This window comes from Perognathus longimembris, chromosome 6 (assembly GCF_023159225.1).
Source record: "Perognathus longimembris pacificus isolate PPM17 chromosome 6, ASM2315922v1, whole genome shotgun sequence".
NCBI classification, from domain to species: domain Eukaryota; kingdom Metazoa; phylum Chordata; class Mammalia; order Rodentia; family Heteromyidae; genus Perognathus; species Perognathus longimembris.
Window position 1 is genome coordinate 11,993,219 of NC_063166.1, and position 22,816 is coordinate 12,016,034.

Sequence of the window (22,816 nt, forward strand, 5' to 3'; positions counted from 1 at the left end):
TTAAAATTGTTGTTATTGTTGTTCCAGCTGTACTGGGATTTGAACTCAGGTCTTTGTGCTTCCTAGGCAAACACCACTTAAGCCACGCCTCCAGCTCTAAACTTACATGGTATTTTGAATACTCAATAAATGTATTCTCTGAATGGTAGGAAATGTCAAAAGAAACATGTTGAAGATGAAAGATCAAAGAAAACCTAATTTCCTTCATACATATATATATACATGTACACATATATAAACTGAGTTATTTGCCCCATATTTCTTTATTAAAACCATTTTTATGGGGTTAGAGGTATAGCTAGATTGCAGAGCACCAGCCAATGAGCGAAAACAAGCCTTAGATACCGAGTCTGAGCCCCAGTCTCCAACAACCAAAAATTTTTTTAAAAAATTATTTGTCTACTCTTTACAAGCAGACTTTGATTTCCTTGCCTGCCCTTCCTACACAACTCTTTTTTTTCCAAATGGGTTGTCACGACTTAAATCATGTTTTGACTAGCAGAGTCTTCATGTGAAATGAAAAGGGAGAATGCAAAAACAAATATGGCATTGGGACTGAAGGAACAATGCTTGCTCTGTGGCATCATCTAGGTGGGAGCTTGAGCAGGGGACAGTACCTTTTGGACCACAAGACAGTACAGGCATAGAAGAGAATGGTCAAACTGTTGGAGTCATACTTTCCATCCAGTAAGGAGCATCTATATACTTGGCCTGTTGGCTGGAGAACTACATAAAATTCTTTTCGTACTTTTGACTGAGTTTGAAATGCCTTGCTCCAGTTTACTGATCTACACAATACAAACTTAGTAAGCAAAGGGTTGATAAGAAAATGAGAAGGTGGGCTGTGGACATAGAGGCCTTGAGTTCAGTAGAAAAAAAAAAGTGGGGGGGGTGGGAAACGAGAAAGCAAAGTCTTCTTTAAGCACACACAGATTGACTTTCCAACAAACTCCTATGTCAGTGATGGCAATAAACCCTCAACACTCTACCTCAGAAGCTGCCAAGGGAAAGTACTTCTTACTGAGGCGGTCTTCCTCTTCTTCATCAGGTGGTGGCTTTGCTGGAGGCGGTGGACGGTCCCTCTGTCGGAAAGGAAAAAGAAAATTTTACAACCTCTTTTTCCCCCCCCCAGGGAGGATCTAACTATTTTTTGGGGGGGAGGAGGGGTAGTTCTGGGCCTTGGACTCAGGGCCTGAGCACTGTCCCTGGCTTCTTTTTTGCTCAAGGCTAGCACTCCACCACTTGAGCCACAGTGCCACTTCTGGCTTTTTCTGTATATGTGATGCTGAGGAATCAAACCCAGGGCTTCATGTATACAAGACAAGCGCTCTACCACTAGGCCATATTCCCAGCCCCAGATCTAACCTTTTTATTTGCCCTTATTTAACCCTTTGAAATGGAAAGGAATGACACAAAAAACTCCCTCCAGAGCAGGGGTGGGACTGTCTGTCCTGGGGCATCTGAGGTCCATGAAAACATTTGGTATAGGATAGGACAGGCATCCCTCATCCACTTCCTGTGGCCCCCGTGCCAGTACTGACGATTTCACATGGCCTACAGATGATGCTATATATATCCAAATGTCCCCAGGCAGGAAAAAAGTTCCCCATCTCTGCTCAAGAGACTAAAGTTTGGTTTCTGAACAGAGAGACAAATCCTGTGCATACACACACAAGTCTGTTAGCATGTTCTATAGATTTTGATGTTAGAAGCAAAGATCATAAAGAACTTTCATACCCTAAGCCACAATGAGAAACACTAGCACTTAAAACTTGTAACTGCCTTGTTAGAAAATGTCCTTCCTATTACTGGTAAAACTTCAGTTAGGGCTCAATTTTTAGTCTACTCTAAAAAGAAGGAACTCCTGAGGAAAAGTGAAATAATTTTAAGCCAGGACTACTGAGGAAGTAATGAGAAAACTGAAGTAAGACAAAATATGAATTGTTGTTCAAACTTCAATGTTATGGCTACCAGTCTACCCTACTTTAGCAAAAGCTCAAACAAATTTCTTAGCCAGGTGAAGCTGAGCCAGGAGAATCACTTGCATCCAAAAGTTCAAGACCAGTCTGTACTATATAGCAAAACCCTATCTCAAAACAAAAAGCCAAGCATCAGTTTCTACTTAGCCAACCAGGGGAGGCTGGGTTCTAGGACAGGATGGAACGAACAGCTGTGTGCCTGTGAATCAACCACCGGAACTGGGTTACTCAGCGACTGCAGCAGTCCTGGGCAGCTTCTTGCAAAGGCTCCAGCTCCCCCTAATGGTCATCGCCCGTAATGAGCACTATTTAGAGCAAAGTCTCCACACCTGGATTTAATGAATTCCATTTGTGCCTAACAACCAAAGAAATGAAAACAACTGGTTCAGTCTACAGAAGCACAATGCTAGCGGTGTTCAGGACGTACATCTATTTTCTCCACTTACAAGTTTGGTGCCAGTCCTTAATAAGACTGATCAGCCACAGACTGGGAGGCTCCCCAAGATCTAAATTGAAATGCCATGACTGCTTCAGAACAGAGTAAGAACACTACAAAAACCAACATTCCAAGCAACGTCAGGCTACTCCAAACGCACACTTGGAAAGACCAAGGATTATCTGTTAGCCAAAAAAGTACCAAAATGGTCCTAATGTTAGACTAGACCAAAAGGGAAGGCCGACCTCTACAACAGAAAGAAATAAGATCTGCCTCAAGGTGGAGTGAGCACTGCAATCCTGTTAGAGCAATGGTCTGCTGAACCAAGGGGCAACAACTGAAGCCTCAGATTATGATGCCTGGAAATGTAGGAAGAAGGACTAGAGGAAGGAGGATTCAGGCCTTGGCTCGCAGTGTAACTCTAGAAGTGAAGGATCAGGAGTGTCGACAACCATGTACAAACTAGAAGAGCAACAAGATAGGAAGATGGAACTTAAGAATAGAGGATATGAGAGGATGAGAGCTGATCATATCCTATAATCTCAATGGCTGAGGCTGTTATAACGAGATAAAATAGGACTAATAAATAACAAACCCAGTGTCTAAAACAAAAATGGAAGTATGAGTAAGCCTTGCCATACACCCAACTACAGAATCTGCCCAAATCCACAAAGATAATTTCTCCAGGGAAATGGAAGGTGAGCACGTGCTCAGAGCGCACAAGAACTCAGTTCAGTTCACTTCAGTTCATTTCTGCTCCTCAGACAGGAAACAACATGCAGCAATGATCACAAAGACAGAAGCAACACTAAGACTAAACAGGAATGCTTTTAATTTAAGTAGTGAAGAAATAGAAAAACACAAACCGGTTCTATTTAAATTAGAAAAATCAAAATTCTACTTCAGTGTTTTCCACACTGAGCAAGAGTGACACAGTACAGGCCAGTAGAGAGACACGTGGACTCCAGGTGTCTGAAATGCCAGCAGGCACCACATTCCCACTTCCTCCCCCCAGTGCCCCACACAGCTTCCAGGCAGGTTCAGGCCCCAGCCACATACAGGCCTCATCCCAGCAGTCCTGGCTCCTGTAGCCTCAGCCTCTTTATTCACGGAATCTCGGTCAGATGATCGCCCACTGGCTGTGCTGTCTAAGGAGTGGCAGGAGACAGCATTGTACAGGGCCTCATAGGGACCCTCTTCTTCAGCATTTGTGTCAAAATCAAGGATCAGCTCAGTTACTGCCTTCTCCACATCACCTGAAGAGGAGGTTGGAAGGCAGAGTCAATAAAAAGGGGTGCAATCACACATTCCAATCACTGCACCAACCCAAAGCCGAACTTAACACTATCTCAGAGCAGAAAAATGATTACTTAGTTCTAGCGACAGGAATATATATATACATATATTTGTATATATTTCTGTGTATATATGTATTAACATATATATTTATATGTGTGTCTATATGTATGTGTGTGTGTATATATATATATATATATATATATATATGCTCTTTATACTCTCACATTAAACTGATTTTCTCTAATTTAACATGAAGGTATCTTGTTTAGCATGCATGCGGGCCTAGGCTTAATCGCCCATATCACACACACAAAAAAAAACAAGCAAACTAACCCCCTACCACCACCAAATCGACCAGGGATTCTTCTTTATAAAAATCTTTATAAAATACCAATGCCTCATAAACATAGCCCATAAAATGTAATGAAGTGTCAGTGGAAAACTTGAGTAATCATTTACATTCTTTAAGTAGTCTCCACATGCTCAAGCAAATAGAGGAGAGCAAAGCCTTTCTGAGAGGAGGCATTATGTAGCTGACTCATTGCTAGACCAATACCAACCTTAGAACATCTCTGGTGGTTTGTAAATAGCCAAAACTACAAATGTAAACTCCTTGAAAGCTAAGAATTTAGTGAATGGTTAACCCCACTACTAGCAGACTACTGAGGGCAAGGGTAAGAAAGACCAGGAATCCACAGTCAGAGACTGTTAACCCTTCTACTTCTGCTCTCCTCTGGAAGGTTCCTTTCCCTTTTCCATTTCTAACTCTGTTCAGTTTCTCTAGCCTTTTTTTATGATTTGCTTTTAGGGGACATTGTCACTTTAGCTTTATGTCTTTGTCACTCATCATAAGATCCAAAATGATGCTCAGGAAATCTAAACAGGGATCCTGGCTGACGATGCCTCAAACAACACTTGTTGGTCAAATGATCTACTACCAAAATTAGCCGTGTGTGTGTGTGTGTGTGTGTATGTGTGTGTGTGTACACCAATAGTATACACTGCTGATCAACTATACACAATGTGTAATAGGATAGGAAGGGTTCACCGAGACCTGAATCCTACCACCTACACAGCTCAGAGCCAACTGTAAAGATAGAGATCAAAATTAAGTAGGAAAAAGGAAGGCACTCACAACTGAATATCCAATAGAACTTCATATAGTAGTTGAAAAAAATTAACTGAATATAAATTTGAAATGTACTCAAAACCCCCCTGAAATTATCTGAATGAAGAGTTTCCAATTGTGCCTAAGAACAGAACTCTTCTGAAGCACAGTGTTCCTTGCCTGACAGAGAAAACTGCCTTACCCTGAGACTTCTGTGCAGTGGAGTCAATACTAGGGAGGAGAGATGGCTGGAGTGTAGAGGCTTTATCTAATTCTTTCATACTTCTTTTTCCAGTCATGTGATCTATATGAAAAGAATAAAAAGAAGCTGCACCAAATACATTTGCCTTAGTCTGATTAGTACACCCCTAGTCACCCAGATGATGAGATGCACTGGTACCTTCAATAAGTGCTGCTATCTGCTGGCTCTTCTTAGAGGGCAGTTCCCGCACGGTGTCGAGGGCAGTCAGTCCATGGTTGTCTTTTATGTTGACATCAATTCCTAGAAAGACATACCAGGTGGACCAGGGGAGGGAGCATCTTTAAGCCAGCTTTAAAGAAGGTCAAATTCCAAGACAACTAAGGCTCCCCAAAAGCACAACCAATACTTTTCATCCACAGCCATTTAATCCAGCTATTTAGGAGCAGTTCATATATTCCTAATCACACACACACAGAGTTCAACAAATGCAGCCAGCAAATACTTCCTCTGGGGAGGGTGGGGAGAAACAACCCCATCGCTAGCATGCTGTATAGAGTGCTGCAGACCTCTCACCTGCAGCCAGCAGGATTTGCACCACATCCGTCTTGCCAAACAAAGCAGCCTCATGCAAAGCACTGCCCATCTCGGTCTGGAAAGCAAATGAGAGCATAGCAGGATGTCATCAGAACAGTTGGCTGTGGCCTCATGGGACAAAGGGACACACACAGGTAAGAAGAGACAGGAGATAAAACTACACAAAGCCCTTGGTCCTTATCTTTCCAACGCTTCTTATATGGGTTCTAAAACCACAACCATAGCACCTACATAAAGGCCATTTGTGTGCCACCAGCAGGACACATGTGAGTAACAATTATTCTTGGAGCCACTTTAACCAGGGAAATTTCATAAAACGCCTTCCTCTACCTTCCTGGGTAGAAGGGATTAGAAAACAGAAGGGGGCTGGGGATATAGCCTAGTGGCAAGAGTGCCTGCCTCGGATACACGAGGCCCTAGGTTCGATTCCCCAGCACCACATATACAGAAAACGGCCAGAAGCGGCGCTGTGGCTCAAGTGGCAGAGTGCTAGCCTTGAGCGGGAAGAAGCCAGGGACGGTGCTCGGGCCCTGAGTCCAAGGCCCAGGACTGGCCAAAAAAAAAAAAAAAGAAAACAGAAGGGAAGAATAGCACCTTCATTTCAAATGTGAAAAGAAAAAGAGAAAGAATAAAGGGAGAAGGGAAAGGAAGGAGAGAAGAGTAGGGCAAAAGAAAGGGGAGGAACTGAATCAAGGCAATTACAGCCGGGCTCCAGTGGCTCACGTCTATATTCATAGCTACTCAGGAGGCTGAGATCTGAGGATCATGGTTCAAAGCCAGCCTGGGCAGGAAAATCTATAAGACTGTTATCTCTACTAAGCTACTAAAAAGCCAGAAGTGGGACTGTGGCTCAAGTGGTAGAGTGGTAGTTTTGAGTAAAAGAAGCCCAGGGAAAGCGCCTAAGCCCAGGACTGGCACAAAAAGAATAAAAACAAACAAACAAATGAACACCTGTGGAGTGGTCGATGTGCCTCTTATAGATCAGACCCATCGCCTGAATGGGGAAGGCGAGCAACGTAGGGAGATGCTGTCGTGCTGGCAGCATTGCATCGAGGATCGGTGGCCATGGCAACACATGGGTAAGGGAGATAAGGAAAACTTTCTGATTTTTTAGAGATAGACCACAGTATGTCTTTTCAGGGTTTAAAGTCTAAATATCATTCCCTGAAAAGGAAAAAATAAATAAATAAAAGTAACAGACTAACTCGAAGAGCTCATTTGTCTCTAAAGTATCACCTTAAAACAAATCGACAAATGGAAGAACCTGAAACATGATGTGCAATGTGCTAAATAAGGCCAGAGCGCAGCAGCCATGTTGCTTGTGTGCCTTTTCCCGAATGGCGAAACCCCTTGCACCTGGGAGAAGCCTGGGCCCTGCTACCTGGTAGTTGCTGTCCATGCCGGCATCCAGGAGGACCTGGACCACAGCCTTGTGGCCATTCCTTGCTGCCAGGTGCAGGGGAGTGTGCTTCTTTGTGTTACAGCTCAGGAGATTGGGGTGCGCGTTGAGAAGCATCTTCACCACCTCCAGCCTCCCATAGAGCGCTGCCAGGTCCAAAGGTGTCTCGAACTTGTTGTTGCGCATGGTGGGGTCGGTGAGCTCCTCCAAGAGCACCTTCACCACCTCAGTGTGGCCGTACTGGGCGGCACAATGGAGTGCTGTCTCGTTGTCATTGTTCTGAAGGGTGAACAAGTGCATGGCATCAGAAAGGTGACAGACAGACCAGCACCAGGCCACCATAATCACACATAAAAACCACTGAAATTTAAATGAGAAAAATCGCAGCAATAGCCTGGGGACTCATACAAGTCAGAACCATGCATCTCCCGGGGAAGGCGGATCCTTCCCTTCAGTCACTGCTTCCCCAGTTGCTTCCAGAGGGGAGTGTTTGTCCCCGAAACATCTGCAGTCCCTTGTGCTGTGAAGGCCACATTTCCAAACTGCAGGGAGAGTGAACTCAGAACGTGGCAGGCATTTTGTTAAAGTCCCAGTCATGTGAATAACTAATCATATCACTGCCATTGTTTCATTTTAAACTTCAGTTGGTTTTTACTGTTTATGCACTTTCAACCTTGTGCTTTCGATTCTGGGATTGTCAACTATCCCCTGCCTTTCACACACGCGTTTGTCACCTGTGTAACTTCTTGCATGCAAATCAATCAGCCAACAATGGAACAACAGAGCAGAGCACTAAAAAGGCATCACTCTCAAGGTATCAGCCATCAGCCATTTCCTGAGCAGCCAGGCACTCGCTTAGCTGTGAAGGCCCCTTGCCAACACCCTGTGCCTGCACCAATACTCCGTGAGCCTGCACCAACCAACGCATGCAGTATCTACTCCATTAAAACAACAGCCCACACAGGGAAGCACTTCTTAGGTGAGAAGGGTACAATTAGACCTGGAGTGTTTGATATGAGAGGTGCAAAATATTAAAATGTAACATTGAGATTAGTTCAAATTCATAGCTTATAATCTAATGGCAATTTTGTTTAAAACTAGACGGGGTCTTGATAAAACAGGAGCTATTAGGGCTATTTCAGCCATCAGTCGCAATATGTTAGCCATTCTACTTATGTTTCTTTCTCTTCTTGTTGAGAAGCCCCAATGAAAATAATCCTCCCACAAGATTTTGAAATCCCCAAATTTCTCCAAGAGGCTTCTGGCATTTGGGAAAAGCTTAAGTGGGAGGCTGTCCATCATGTCAATATTGTGCACTTCTCAGTGGTCAAGAGGTAAAAAATCAAGTATTGCTACAGTTGTTTAATTCAATTAATGACATTAAAGGAGTGGATTAGGAGTTACCCAAACATGCACATAATTCCATCTGAGTTTGATCTGGCATTTGACTGCATCATTTTTTCCAGCTATACCAAGTGTGCCAGAAAAATCCAGAGCTGCTCGGAGCAAGGGCCCAAGAGGCCAGAATGACAGCAAAGAAATTTTTTTAAATGATAAAAGGTCAGAAAAGAGAGCAGCAAGAGCACATGCAAAGGCAAAGGCACACAAATAAACACAACAGAAGATGCAGAGGGAGTGGCACTGAGCTCCAACACAGCTCAGGGACAGCAGCTGATGAGAAAGTACAGCCAGCCTTCCTTGGCTACTGAACACAACCCACTAGCAACTGCCTCCTATGACACCCTGGGCCCCAAGGAATAAGTTCTGTGTCAACCTAGAAGTCTAAAGGAAGGGCAACCGTTGGGCAGAAAGCAAAGACTTAGGGCTCCCTGTGCCACACAAACCAACTGGAGAGCCACTTGGAATGCTCATTTCCTATTTGGTGGCATGAATTCCCTGAGCAAACCAGGAGCTGTCAGTTTACACTCTCCTGATGAAAATCACACCACTACAGCAACAAGACTCACATGAGTTTTGTAGAAGAACTCTGGGGCAGAGTGGCAAACCAAAGAATCTTAAGAGGATCCTCTGGGTTTTACATCTGAAGATTAGCATGACAGCAAGGGCCAAGGAGTCGGCTTATTCTTATTAAAACTCCAGTCCAGAAAAACTTGTTTACTTAGAGGGAAACAGTAATGTCTCTTTCACAGCCAAGTTGTCTCCCAACATCCAGAATAATCTGTCCTTGACTCTGTAAACAGTATGACATTAGGAACTGAAGAAATATAAACTTCTATCCAGTGAGAATAAAATATGAAGGTTGGAAGCAAAGTCCAGGCTCAGAGTTAGAGCACATAAGCATGAGGCTGAGGTTCAGTGTCTAATACTGCTCTACCCTCCCCACCCCACCCCAAGCATGTGGCACGCGCACGCACGCACGCACGCACACGCAGACACACACACACACACATACACACACGGGAGGTGTCACAAAGATATCTCTTTAAAGGCAAAATCTTGATCATTACTGAAAACTTCCCTGCCTCATGTTAATAATGGTTCAACCACATATACAAAAAGTTATGGTCATTTTCATAGCTCATATTTCACTCTTGCTAGACATGCTTAGTAATTACAACTCTCTTGAGGCTAAGTCTGCCCTCTGAGCTCGACAACTGTTGGTTCAGGGATCCTCAAGTAAGAGGCAGTTCCAAGGAGCCAATTGGAATCCTTCCCTTTCACTCCTTTCCAATAACACTGCAGGTGCTTATGCTCAAGAGTTCCAGGAATCATATGCATCATGCATATTACTATGAGGAAAGGGAATGAGGTAAAATGCTTCTTTCCTACCCTCCCAGATTTTCCCTCCCACTTTTCTTTGTTATGATCAATACCCCTAAGAAAAAAGGGGATCTCTGTGGGTATTTCTTATATCTGAAGAGTCCATTCAATTGTGAATCTATCTATCTGTCCTGTCTGTCTGTCTGATTATCCAAACATAGTATATATTCTTAAACTACAAGCAGCAGAAAACTGTACAGAAATATTGTTACTCCTTTCTCTTCTTGGAACTATGTCAGGATCATCACCTTTCTGTGCTGAGATAACAGCTCAAGAGCACACTCATTCTTTGGTGACAGGTCTATCTACATTAGGGACACCTGGGCTACAGGTCGCTACAGTGACAATGCTACAGGCTCTGGAAACACCCTAATTGGAAAGGAAAAACTGGGTCTATGAGACAAAAGATATGTGAAAGACAAGAGAACCAAGTTGACAACGTAAAAGAAGAGTCACACTTATTCTTAGTCCATGTAATTACTCCCCAGTACTGTGGAAAGCAGAATCTCAGCCAAAATGAAAGATTTAGGAATACAGATATCAACTAAACACAAGAAAGTAGTAGACATCAGTGGAATCTAAGAAGAGGCTGCTAAGCAGAAATGAACTGTTTGTTGTTAGGTAAAACAAGTAATACATAAATAAAATAAAGGACAGATGGCCAGCCTTGCTGGGATAGAGCAAAGAGCATTCCTGCTTTGGTAGAAAAGGAAGTCAACCTAGATCAGTGTCTCTCAAACCAACTTCAACTGGAATTACATGAGAGCTTAAAAATAATGAATAGTATGTATAACCTCAGACTTGTCAAGAAACACCTCAAAGGGAAGGCACAGGAAAATATTATTAAAACTCTGTCCCAGTGTGGTTTTATAGTAACTGGAAGTCTGAGGCAGGAGGATTAGCACTTCAAGGCTGTCTTGAATTATACCATGAGACTATCTCAAAGAAAAACAAAGGCTAGTTTTGTTTAGCATGTGGAAGATCCTGGGTTCCATCTTCAGGACTGCAAAACAAAACAAAAACCTCACCTACTTGCAGGCACGAACTCAGTTATCACCCTCATCAAGGAGACAAACTGACATTATATGCTCTATGATACGATGTACTACAAACAACATCTCTGTCTGTGACATTTCTACCAGAAATAGATAATCTGAATCTGATCTCAAGGAATAGCCAGGTAAACCTGAAGAACAATCACACAACAGCTGGCCTATACTTTTACAAAATGCCAAGGTCAAGTTGTACTCCGTAGCTCATACTTGTCAACCTAGCTAATCAAGAAACTGAGACCTGGAGGATAGTGTTTCAAGGCCATTTGAGGCAGAAAAGACTAGAGGCATGACTCAAATAGTAGAGCACCAGCCACGAGCAAGAAAACCAAAAGCTCTAGTACTGGCGCGCATACACGCGCACGCACACACGTGTACACATACACGCCAATGTCATCAAAGGGCAAAAAAGGAGCAACAATTCTACGTTCTATATGGTCTCGGGTTGGATCCTGGTACAGAGAAAAAACAAAACAAAACAAAACAAAACCAAGCTTTAGTGCTCGCTTCAGCAGCACATGTACTAAAACTGGACCAATACAGAGAAGATTAGCATGGCCCCCGCACAAAGATGCCACATGAACTTGTGAGGCATTCCACATTTGTGGAAAATGCTCTGAACACTACTGGTAACTGGCAGCATGTGAGCACTAAACATATATTGGATAATATTGTCTTAATTTTGCATTTTCTGAATTTAATAATTATAATCATGGTTTTATAAATAATTTTCCTTGTTCTTAGGAGATTTAATTTGAAGAACTAATTAACACTAAACAGAAGTATCTGGAATTGAAGAGTCATGATATCCATGACTTCACTGCAAGTAGTTCATCATCAACGATTAAACATGTATGTATACACAGAGAAAGCCACCAGGGAAAAGTTAACCACCAGAGTAACGAGAAGACCAAACCATACTTCACTGCAAGTTGGGAACTGTTTCCAAGCAGGAAGATTTTTAAAAGCTCCCCAGGTGCTTCTGACACAGGCCAACGCATTCAGGACTGTGGGTCTAGGTACCCTCAAGTCCCTTTCAGCTCTGAGTGCAAAGCCTCTTCAAGTGGATAGAACAAACCTGCCCGAAAGCTAACTACTGCTGACTCCAAGGCAACCCAGAGGCGTCAAAGCAGTTGTAAGGTGGAGGGAATAAACATTTTCATAGTTCCACCTTAACTACAGTGACTTACATTGGGCCTGCTCTGGGTTTCCTTGCTGAACAAGGAAAGAAAAAAAGGCCTCAAATGCTACAGGAGCTATCACAGCTCATGGGAACTTGGGCTGGGTATCTGGCTCAGAGCACTACCTGTCTAGCAAGCATGAGGCTCTGACCTCAACCCCAAAAATTAGAACATAAAATAGTAGATGAACCTTCTTAAACTGTTATTACAAAAATGCCATGTAATGAGTGGCTCAAAAACAACAAAAGAAAAAAAAAAAAAAAGAACTCACAAAACCCCATCTGTTCCCAGAATGCCATCTAAAAGTTCTAAAATTTTACTGGTAACTAACAGGATTTAGCAATAAAGCATAATTTAGCAAAAACAATTCCTAGTCATAAGCCAAGTTAATAAAATACCATGAAGTCAGGACAAACATAGACAGAACTGGCTTCCAAGGATCAGCTACACAAGGCTAAGCACAAGCAAGCTGTTCTGACCCTTCCAGCAGAGGGCGTCACTCGGCCTTGAGAGGGGGGAGGAAGCAACAAACCATACTTCCAAAGAGAGAGGTAGGTTCTCATTACATTCAATTTTCTTTTATGTGTGCCAAAATCAAAGTGCTTCTAAAAACCAAAGTCATAGCCTTTAATCATAGCTTTACAAGCTAACTAAACCACCACTAGGAAACAATAACCTCAGGTCTTTCCCCACAAAACCAAGCCCTGAAGAGCGTAACTTGGCACTGGTTCATTAATCATCATCACCTACCAGAAACAAAAAGATTCCAAAATGCCTTTGCAAAAATACTGCATTATGCACATTAAAAAGTAAGTCCTCAAATATTACTAGTTACCAGGTTTTTAACTTTATGTATACTCTCTTATTAAAACTCCAAACCAAAAAAAAAACAAAAACAAAAACAAAAAACACCTCCAAACCAGGGCTGGGGATGTGGCTCAAGTAGTAAAGCAGTTGCCTTGCAAGCACAAGCTCCGAGTTAACAATCTGTCAAGTTTTGTTTTCTGTGCAAGTACTGGGGCTTGAACTCCAGCCATGTATCCTCACTCAACCTTTTCACTCACAGCTAGTGCTCTACCACTTGAACTTTGCCTCCAATGCAGTATTTTTGCTAGTTAACTGAAGACAGTCTTTTGGATTTGTCAGCTGGAGGTGGCTTTGAATCTCAGTCCTCAGATCTCAGTCTCCCAAGTGGCTAGGATTAGTGAGCTAATAGCTTCTGGCTTGACAGAAGAAGTAACCAGGCTCAGAGAAATCAAACAACTTAATCAAGACGACAAAACTCAAAAGTAGCAGCCCAGAACTCAAGCTTCGGTCTCATAAGAAAGCTTATGATCCGTAAGTTTTCCACCTCCATTCTATTCCCCACCTCTACATCCAAAGCATCTAAAACACAGTATCTTCAGTATCTTTCCATTTGAAAACAACTTTTTTTGGGGGGGGCCAGTCCTGGGCCTTGGACTCAGGGCCTGAGCACTGTCCCTGGCTTCTTCCCGCTCAAGGCTAGCACTCCACCACTTGAGCCACAGCGCCGCTTCTGGCCGTTTTCTGTATATGTGGTGCTGGGGAATCGAACCTAGGGCCTCGTGTATCCAAGGCAGGCACTCTTGCCACTAGGCTATATCCCCAGCCCCTGAAAACAACATTTTTTTTTTTTGACTACCAGATTGAAATGCTCTACTACCTCGGATCAAAGTGCTTCTCTTCCATTAAAGCCCAACAACTAAAATCTCCTACAAGACATCCAGCGACAGCCCTTGGTGAGCTGCTGTTTGCTAAATTTATCTTACTGGAAGGAGAGCATGAAATTTCTTTTCTGCAAGGTTTTCATTTTGTTTTCTTTCTTTGGTGCAATGCTACTGATAAGCTTCCAAGTCCCCTGACGAAGGCCTGGGGGCAGAGAGCTGGTCATCACACATCTATCAAACCTACCCCAGCCCTGGATACCAGGCCAAAGCCCTTGGCATAGCCTGCTATAACAGTTCCTATTTCACAGCCCTCCATGAGTCAAGAGTGAACAAGCAGAGAGAGAAGGTGATGGCTAGAGAGACTGGAAGCATCATGTGTTAAAGCAGAAGCTCTTAGACACGAGAGGAGAGTGGTAAACAGCAGCTTTCCAAAGACCAAAGCAGAGTCACCTATGTCTCCACACCCCCACCTCCACCATGGCTATCAAAACCTGAGAGAAAATCAGATTCCACTTCCAAAGGTAACCAATTTTCCGTACTTATTCAAATGTAAGCTAATCTGAGTGATATTTTTTGCTTTTTTGAATTTAAATGGTTATAGAAGTCACAATAGTAAACTAAGTATACAATGGGCCTTTCTATTTCCTTGTTGCTGCCATTTTAGATGGTCCAACCTTTCCAGAATTAGTAGGGGGGTTAAAATTAAAACCATGTAACACCTTTATAATATCAATAAAACAAGCCAAAGCAGAGGTGCTGAAGCAAACAGCAGTCAGGGTGATGTGGAAGACCCGAGTGGAAAAGGAGACACCAGAGGGGGCCACAGAAGTACAGCATGGAGAAAGAATGATGCAGAGAAATCCTGGCAGCAAAGTACACACCTTGGCATTGATATAAGGGTCAAAGGGGCCGTACTTTTTGAGTTCTCTGATCTCAAGAGCATTCTACAAAAAGGAGAGGAAAAGAAAAGGTGATGATAAAATGAATGAAATAAATCAAAGCAATACACTGCCCGAGGGGGCCCAATGTTAGAATAACCTGGATCTGCCTTCTGGATGCCTCACAAAGAAGCTAATGAGGAAGACAACGTCCAGGGTACTTCAATGCCTCCTTAGGTCCAAGCATCCAATGAGAACCACATTTATGCTTTTTAAATAAATCAATGTAGTAGCTAACTACCTACATCCATTAGGGTGTTCAAGCTACCACAGACATTTTGCCCAGCCCCTTCCCCACCCACCTGCCTGCCAGATACTCAAACACTGGGCTGGACTCCACATAACAATGAATACTCCAAGCAGTAGCAGCCATGAGCAGAACAAGCTAGCACACTTAAGTGGCTCAAAAATACAAGCAGCTGTGTTCCAAGGCAAAGGCAGGATTAGAAATGGTTGCTGAAAATTGCTTTAAAAAAGGACTTTAATGGGCAATCTCATTTTTCAATACTGAAGAATATTAGTTATAAGCAAGCTTCTTTATATATTCCCTCCAGAGAAAAGAAATTATCATTGAGGTCAGGAGGAGTAAAATTGCATTTAGATTCTACAGAGGCAATTCTAAAGAGAATCTGCATCCCAAATGCTATATGCCAACATTCTCATTGATGATCTTAATTGTCTGTTGCCCACCTGCCCAGGCCATTAAGGGTGGAGGCACAGTGGAAAACTGATAACTACAAACTCCAGATGGAGATATCTAGGGGCTAGACTTCACTCCCACTCAGAGAGAAGATGACCTTCTCAGAATCAAGTCATACTCCTAACAGCCCACTAAGAACTTACCTGGGTCCTACTGATTTCTTACTTTTTGAGGAAAAATCTTGTAAGTAATTTAACAATCTCCTCCCAGCAAAGTCAGGGAACAGTCCTCATTTTATGGGAAAGAGCAGCATCTCCTTCATTCAAGCAATGAGAAAAGCACCTGCTTCTTCAGCTCAGTGTCAAGGGGAACACAAGGAGACTGGCTTGTCATATAGGGAAAGGCCACCCTCATCCCCCCAGGCAGCCTCTGATCCAGGGAGGGACTCATGAGGACGAGACTTGAGAGACTTGTCTGGGCCTTGCATAGCTCAACTTTCATTTTCCCAAAGGAGTAACTCAAAAGAAGGATATTCTAAGAACACTTAAATCCAGGACCACTTCAAGACTGTGGAGGTTTTGTTGTTGCTTTTAAGATAGCCCAGGCTTAGGGCTAGGAATGTGGCTTAGTGGTAGAGTGCGTGCCTAGCATGCAAGAAGCCCTGGGTTTGATCCCTCAGTACCACATAAACAGAAAAGGCTGGAAGTGGCCCTGTGGCTCAAGTTGGTAGAGTGGTAGCCTTGAGCAAAAAAAAAAAAAGAAGCCAGGGACAGTACTCAGGCTCTGAGTGAAAGCCCTAGGACTAGCAGGGGGAAAAAAAAAAAAAAAGATAGCTCAAGCTGCCCTCAAGTTCTCAGTCCTCCTACCTCAGCCTCCTAACTGCTGGGATTACAGACATGTGAGCCATCATGTGTACTTTATGTATTTTCCTTAAATATTGTGGTTTTTAAAAAAAAATTTGTAGTAATGGGTTTAAACTCCTGGCCTAGTGCTTGTCAGGCAGCCACTCCACTACTTAAGCCACTCTTCTCATCCCTTTTTATTTTTCAGATGGGGTCTTACTTTTTTTTCGGGGGGGGGGGGGTGCTGGCCTCAGACCATAATCCTCCTACCCATACCTCTTGTGTAGCTGGGATTATAGATGCAGGCCATCACGTTCAGTTTGTTGTCTGAGGTGGGGGTCTTGCTAACTTTTTGCCCAGGCTGGCCTCAAATCTCAACACCTCTCAGAAGTTATTCCCCAAATGGCTAGGATCATAGATGTGTGTCACCACACACATTTTCTGTGAATTATCTCTGCTTTCTCACTCTTCATTTCTTTATTTCTTATGATCTTCATTCCAGTGGATGACTTCTGACCTCCAATCTCATTTCTGACTTGTGAGTTATTTTTCAGCACTAACCCGAACTTCCACTTTTTCCCCCTTCCTTCCTTCCTTCCTTCCTTCCTTCCTTCCTTCCTCTTTCTTTTCTTTTTTCTTCTTTGTGGCACCTCAGGGCCTTGCACATATAGACAAGCATTCTACAGCTTGAACCACACCCTAGCCCTTTTCATTTTATTTTTGTTTTTTGAGATAGGGCTTCACTTTCCTTACCAGTGCTGGCTTTGAACTGGAGATCCTTCTGCTTCTACCTCTGAAGTTGTTGGGATTACAAATGTGTACTCTATCTGGCCACTCCCACCTGTTCTGGCATATGGTAAAATAACAACATGACTCACACAGTACTGACAAACACTGAGAGAGTTGCATTGCCATGTTGACTGCATAAACTCAATTTACAATTAAGTCCACAAGTTTTAAATTGATACTATGCCATTTAGAATGGCTTTCATTATTTCAAATTTTGCATGTATAGTATATGTGATTATTATAGTACTATTCCAAATCTGCATGAGTCAGACACATATAAAATGCATCTCCTGGCATGGCGGTATGAATGTAAGCAGGACGAGTGTGGGGTATGGATGAATTGGCTCTGAGATATGCACTCTGTGATTGCAATGGTGATGGACAACCACAGTGCATCTGTAGCTGAATAGAGGGAGGAAAGCTTCTCTTCTTCCGACCTGTTCGTTGACTCTGGTGTGCGAGGGCCCTTGATGGATGAGCAAGCGCACTATCTGGGCATCTCCTTTCCAGGCTGCCAAGTGCAGTGGGTAACAGCCTTTTGAGTCAGCCACGTTGGTAAGTGCATCATTCCTCAGGAGGACCTCGACCACGTCCCTGGAAGGCAAGAATCAATCATGAGTCTGAAAAAGACCCCAAAAGTCTTTCCTGCTAGCAGATCTTTACATTTGTACAGCACAAGGCCCATCCCAGATAGGATTTCCCTTACTACTAAGCTGTCTCTTCCTGAGCTCCCTGTCGGGCATTTCCCTTGTCTTCCCAGAGCTCTCTGTCAGAACCATCATGAGCCACTGACTCAGTGCCTCTCCACAGGGCCTTCTCAATGATCCATCCATCCACTTTGCAATACTTGGAAAACCTCTGCTCTCCCTCCCTACACCTTGCACCAGTTTCTGATTTGTGATGTTTAAATAGCACTCAGAGATAGAACTTACATAAAAGTAGTCAGACAGCTGGGGTGAAGGGCACAGGTGGCTCACTCCTGTAATCCTAGCTACTCTAAAGGCTGAGATCTGAGCATTGCCATTTAAAGCCAGCCCAGGGAGGAAAGTCCATGAGACTCTTAGCTCCAGTTAAACCAAGCTGGAGATGGAGCTGTGGCTCAAGTGGTAGAGTGCTAGCCTTGAGCAAAAACAAAGCTTAGGTACAGTACCCAGGCCCTGAGTTCAAGTCCCCTGATTGGCACACACAAATAAAGTTATCAAACAAGATAAGTACCACCATGTTATTCAGATTTAGTGACTCATAGGCTGGAAATGTGGCTTAGTGGTAAGAGTACTTGCCTAGCATGCATGAAGCCCTGGGTTCAACTCCTCAGTACCACATAAACGGAAAAAGATGGAAGTGGCACTGTGGCTCAAGTGGTAGAATGCAAGCCCTGAGCAAAAGAAGCTCAAGGATAATGCCTAGGCCCAGAGTTTAAGCCCCAGGACTGGGGGCTTAAAAAAAAAAAAAGATTTAGTGATTCTGGAGCTGCAAACAAATAGGCAAGGCAGAATTCAAGTTGTTGCAAACATAAGCCAGACACATATGGTATTATTTGATAGCTCCAGAAAGAGAACTTGGCTTTCTTTTTGCAACAGCACTCATTAAGCACATTAGGTCAATGAAAATCCTCATTATAAATAAAAATCAGTGTGTGGAGATGAACTTGGTGAACAAGCTATAGTCCTTTGAGTTTAACATTCACTTCAGTGCAGGTTATCCTATTATTTGGGGGGAGAGGTCTCAATAACTTTTTGGCTTCTATGTGGCTATAGAAAAGACACACAGTGGGGCTGGGGATATAGCCTAGTGGCAAGAGTGCCTGCCTCGGATACACGAGGCCCTAGCACCACATATACAGAAAACGGCCAGAAGCGGCGCTGTGGCTCAAGTGGCAGAGTGCTAGCCTTGAGCGGGAAGAAGCCAGGGACAGTGCTCAGGCCCTGAGTTCAAGGCCCAGGACTGGCCAAAAAAAAGAAAAAAGAAAAGACACACAGGGATCATATTCAAAATATTTTGGAAGAGTCTGATGTTGAAGGAAGCAACCATGGTCTCTTTTTGGTACACTAGAGTTCATTACACTAGGTTAAATGTTAGATAAGTGATATATAATGTAAAGTAGTGAGGGCCTGCTTCCTGCTTCTAAAAATTCTTCATAATTATTTTTTTTAATTGAAAAACGCTAAAGTGAGGGGCTGAGGGTATAACGCAGTGATAAGAGTGCAGGCTTTGCATGTGTGAGGCCCTCAGGTTCAATCCCTAGCACCAGAGAAATCAGTAACTCCTCCTCATAAATCACTAAATGTCTACTGCTCATCACCCACAGTAGTTCAATACCCTCTACTGTTTCTGTCATTTCCATTCTTCTGCACCCAGCAAACACACTCCCCATCCTCCCCCAACACACACATAGTTGTGCCCACAACTGTGCCTACCCTGTGCTGGGCCATCATAGCTCCCTTACCTGAAGTGCAGAGCCAAGCGTTTAACCCCCGAGCCCACAACTTTCAGGAAAAAAAAAAAAATGTTGTATTTCCAGATGAATGCCACCCAAGAATTCAGAAACTTCCTTATACTTAAGAAAATGAAATAGGCAATGTTTATTATGTAGGTATTTTCCCCTAGTTCTTATCTACAGGGCTAATTTTATGAGGGAAAATAATGGCAACGGGGAGGAAGCAGAGTAAAGATAAGTTTCCCAAGCCTGCAGAGTCGTTTGTTTATCAAAGGGTTAGTCTAAGAGATCCCCGCCCCCTTCTGACCTGACCACCAAATTTGCTCTCCATATGGCTAGCACTGCAACCTTTCAGAGAAAAAAAGGACAAGCAGGGGGGGGGGGGCGGGGGAGGGGGGAAGAGGTAAAATCTGACTTTTAGCTAAAGACTTCTCAAAGGGAAGGAGATGGTTAAGATGGGAAGAAATTCTGAATGGATGAAATTGAGCTTGTGTTCCTCTGCTTCACTGCTTAGGCAACAAAGGGAAAAGGAAGCAATACCCCAAAGGCCAGGCACACAGGGCAGGCAGGAAGGTAGCTCACTCTACTTACTTGTGACCATTCAGTGCTGCATGGTGCAGGGGAGTGTAGCCGGTGCTGTCAACACAGTTCACATTTGGCCCTCTCCACATGCTAACGGGAAAAAAAGGAGAAATTTCACAGGCTGAAGTCACAAACCAAAGTCAGTTAAGATACTTAGAAAAGATTTCCTTGTAGTCTTTCATCAAACTAGAGGTCTTCCAAATGACTTGAATGTAGACTACAGAAGTGAAGTACATAGTCCAGAGGGTGTCAGGAGTCAAGCATCAAGCCCTGAGAGCTTGTTCTCTCACCCTCTTTCCATCTGCACCCACCATACCTTACTCAGTTGAAGACTTTACACCTCTGAGTGCTCCCAGTTCACTGGGAGGTCACCAAGGCATCATGAAAGCAAACTACTCAGCCAGAGCAGGTACTACTGAGTGCCATGTAGTGTGAGGACCCTCCCTGTGCTGGAGACTGAGCCCAGAGAGAGACCACACTCAACATGGACCATCCAAACAAGAGGATTCAACCAGCAAGGGCCAACACCGAAGAAGGACCAAGGCACACATGCTAAGATGCAACTATACTTCCTTTGTAAGTACAACTGACCCCCAACAATCGTGGGTTCCACATCCACACGTTCAACTAACTGTGGATCCAAAATACTCACTAAAAAAATGCATCAGTGCTAAGCATATACAGACCTTTGTTTTCTTTTTTCTCCTGAAACAGAACATCATAAAACTGTTTGCATATCACTTATATTGTATTAGGTACTACGAGTAATCTAGAGATGACTTAAAATATATGGGAGACTATATGTAGTTTATATGTAAATACTATACCTTTTATATAAGGAACATGAGGCAACAGCAGATTTTGGTATCCGTAGAGGGTCCTAGAACTAATCCCTCAGGGATCCTGAAGAATGACTTGTCATTTGAGTGTATTACCGAAGCAGAAATATCATAATTGGGAAACAAAAACGCCTTATCATTCAGTCTTCAAAGCTTCAACAGGCCAGAATTTCTAAAATATTAAATAGCAGAGGCCATCCCTGTCACATCTGACATATATTGTGTATGTCGTGTAGTATGTGAACACAGTAACTCCCTTTCAGATTTTATATTCTTATTTTTGGGGGGTCTTGGGCTCAAACCCAGAGAGGTTTTTTTTTGTTTTTTTTTTTTGGGCCAATCCTGGGCCATCAACTCAGGGCCTGAGCACTGTCCCTGGCTTCTTTTTTGCTCAAGGCTAGCACTCTGCCACTTGAGCCACAGCACCACTTCTGGCCGTTTTCTGTATATGTGGTGCTAGGGAATCGAACCCAGGGCTTCATGTATACGAGGTAAGCACTCTTGCCACTAGGCCATATTCCCAGCCCCCCAGAGAGCTTTTCTATATTCAGAAATCATTGACAGACAGCACTAAAGTTATAAAGAGTTGCCCGGAGAGCTTTTAATTCCAGGTGTCAAAAGCGTATTTACAACATTTTGGAGCTTGACGTCAGTAAAGAAATTATTGTAACTACACTATGGACACTAAGTAAAGTATTATATGTCAGCTGCACTGCTTTGTAATAATACAGGAAGAAAGTATAGTAAATGTTAAAAAGAAAAAAGGGGGGGGCTGGGAATGTGGCCTAGTGATAGAGTGCTTGCCTAGCATACATGAAGCCTTGGGTTTGATTCCTCAGCACCACATAAACAGAAAAGGCCACAAGTGGCGCTGTGGCTCAAGAGGTAGAGTGCTGGCCTTGAGCAAAAGAAGCTCAGGGACAGTGATCAGGCCCTAAGCGGTCAAGCCCCAGGACTGGCAAAAGTAAAAAATAAAAAATAAAGATAAAAAAGAAGACTGTAAAGGTGTCACTCAGAAAGAAATTCAAATTCATCAGGACAATGGATCGAGTGTACAAGTTTATTCCATCTCCTGCCTCATGTTTTATGAAGAAGACAGAAAACATATGCCACCCTACACTGGTAGTGTGATGGATTCAGCCCAAGAAAAAAAGGAAAGATTTTTGTCAAGTCATCGGGAATGCTGAGAAATTCTTAAAAGGCAGAAAGCAATGAAGAACCTGAGCAGCCAGTGCACCTCTATATTGTGTAGCTCAGGCCTGACAGGACTCTGAAGCTTCCTGGAATAACTGCAGAACATGTCAATGAGAAGAGCCTGAAAAAATGCAGTCTAAAATAATGAAGGTAGCCAGAGAGACTTCTTCATTTGACCAGAGGTCAGTTAAAATTAGAATGCTTTAGCCATTGTGGCACAAAGGAAATGTATTGAGGTGTGGCCAGTGTGTTTGGTGCTCCCGAAACATGGTTAATGGGTCCCCTCAAGCTAAGGATGACTCCGGCGACATCCTCGTGACCCAACCCAGATCATTTGTCTAAACCAATCATTTCGAACCCCATAAGCTAGCCAATCACCTTCACCAGGCCCGCACTGCCATTGATTAAGGCCAATCATTCTTAAGAAGTATTTTATAACTTTCCCACGGTATGACATGATTTGCTGTGTGATGATGTGATGCTTGGAATGTTCCCCCAAAACCCTTTAAAAACCCTGCTGAGTGGAGGGTCGGGGCTTTCCATTCAGACCCCGTGTGTAGGTGACAGTCGTGGGTGACGGTTGTGAGCAATCGTGAGCCCAGGCTTGAGCTTGCAATAAAGACTCTTGTGTGATTACATCGGCTTTCGGCTCCTAGGTGGTCTTTGGGGACCCTGAAATCTGGGTATAACAGCATATAAGGTCCTATATACAGAGACACAATCTAGAAGGATACAAATTACAATAATCACACGTTACTTTTCACATATCAGAATGAAAATAATGACATTATCAAGTGTTTCAAAGCAAACCCTCTTCAACAGCACCACTGGTATGA

General features: G+C 43.3%; 1 protein-coding gene and 1 non-coding gene across 10 annotated transcripts in view; one reads left to right on the forward strand and one right to left on the reverse strand.

Annotated features, from left to right (window-relative positions):
* Positions 1 to 22,816, reverse strand: part of Anks1a (ankyrin repeat and sterile alpha motif domain containing 1A) — a 151,110-nt gene that overhangs the window by 75,534 nt on the left and 52,760 nt on the right. For 4 of the 9 annotated variants that reach the window (XM_048347920.1, XM_048347921.1, XM_048347913.1 and 1 more), the window contains exons 2-10: positions 19,957 to 20,037; positions 17,366 to 17,522; positions 14,601 to 14,663; positions 7,000 to 7,296; positions 5,598 to 5,673; positions 5,223 to 5,324; positions 5,025 to 5,150; positions 3,475 to 3,671; positions 990 to 1,082 (exon numbers count right to left, since the gene is read on the reverse strand). In XM_048347920.1, the coding sequence (XP_048203877.1) occupies positions 990 to 1,082; positions 3,475 to 3,671; positions 5,025 to 5,150; positions 5,223 to 5,324; positions 5,598 to 5,673; positions 7,000 to 7,296; positions 14,601 to 14,663; positions 17,366 to 17,522; positions 19,957 to 20,037 (1,192 nt within the window). The remainder of the gene's footprint in view (positions 1 to 989; positions 1,083 to 3,474; positions 3,672 to 5,024; positions 5,151 to 5,222; positions 5,325 to 5,597; positions 5,674 to 6,999; positions 7,297 to 14,600; positions 14,664 to 17,365; positions 17,523 to 19,956; positions 20,038 to 22,816) is intronic. The other 5 variants (XM_048347914.1, XM_048347918.1, XM_048347916.1 and 2 more) reach the window with 3 other exon arrangements.
* LOC125354064 lies at positions 11,350 to 11,456 on the forward strand. Its single transcript, XR_007211448.1, has one exon. It is a non-coding gene; the product is annotated as a U6 spliceosomal RNA (small nuclear RNA).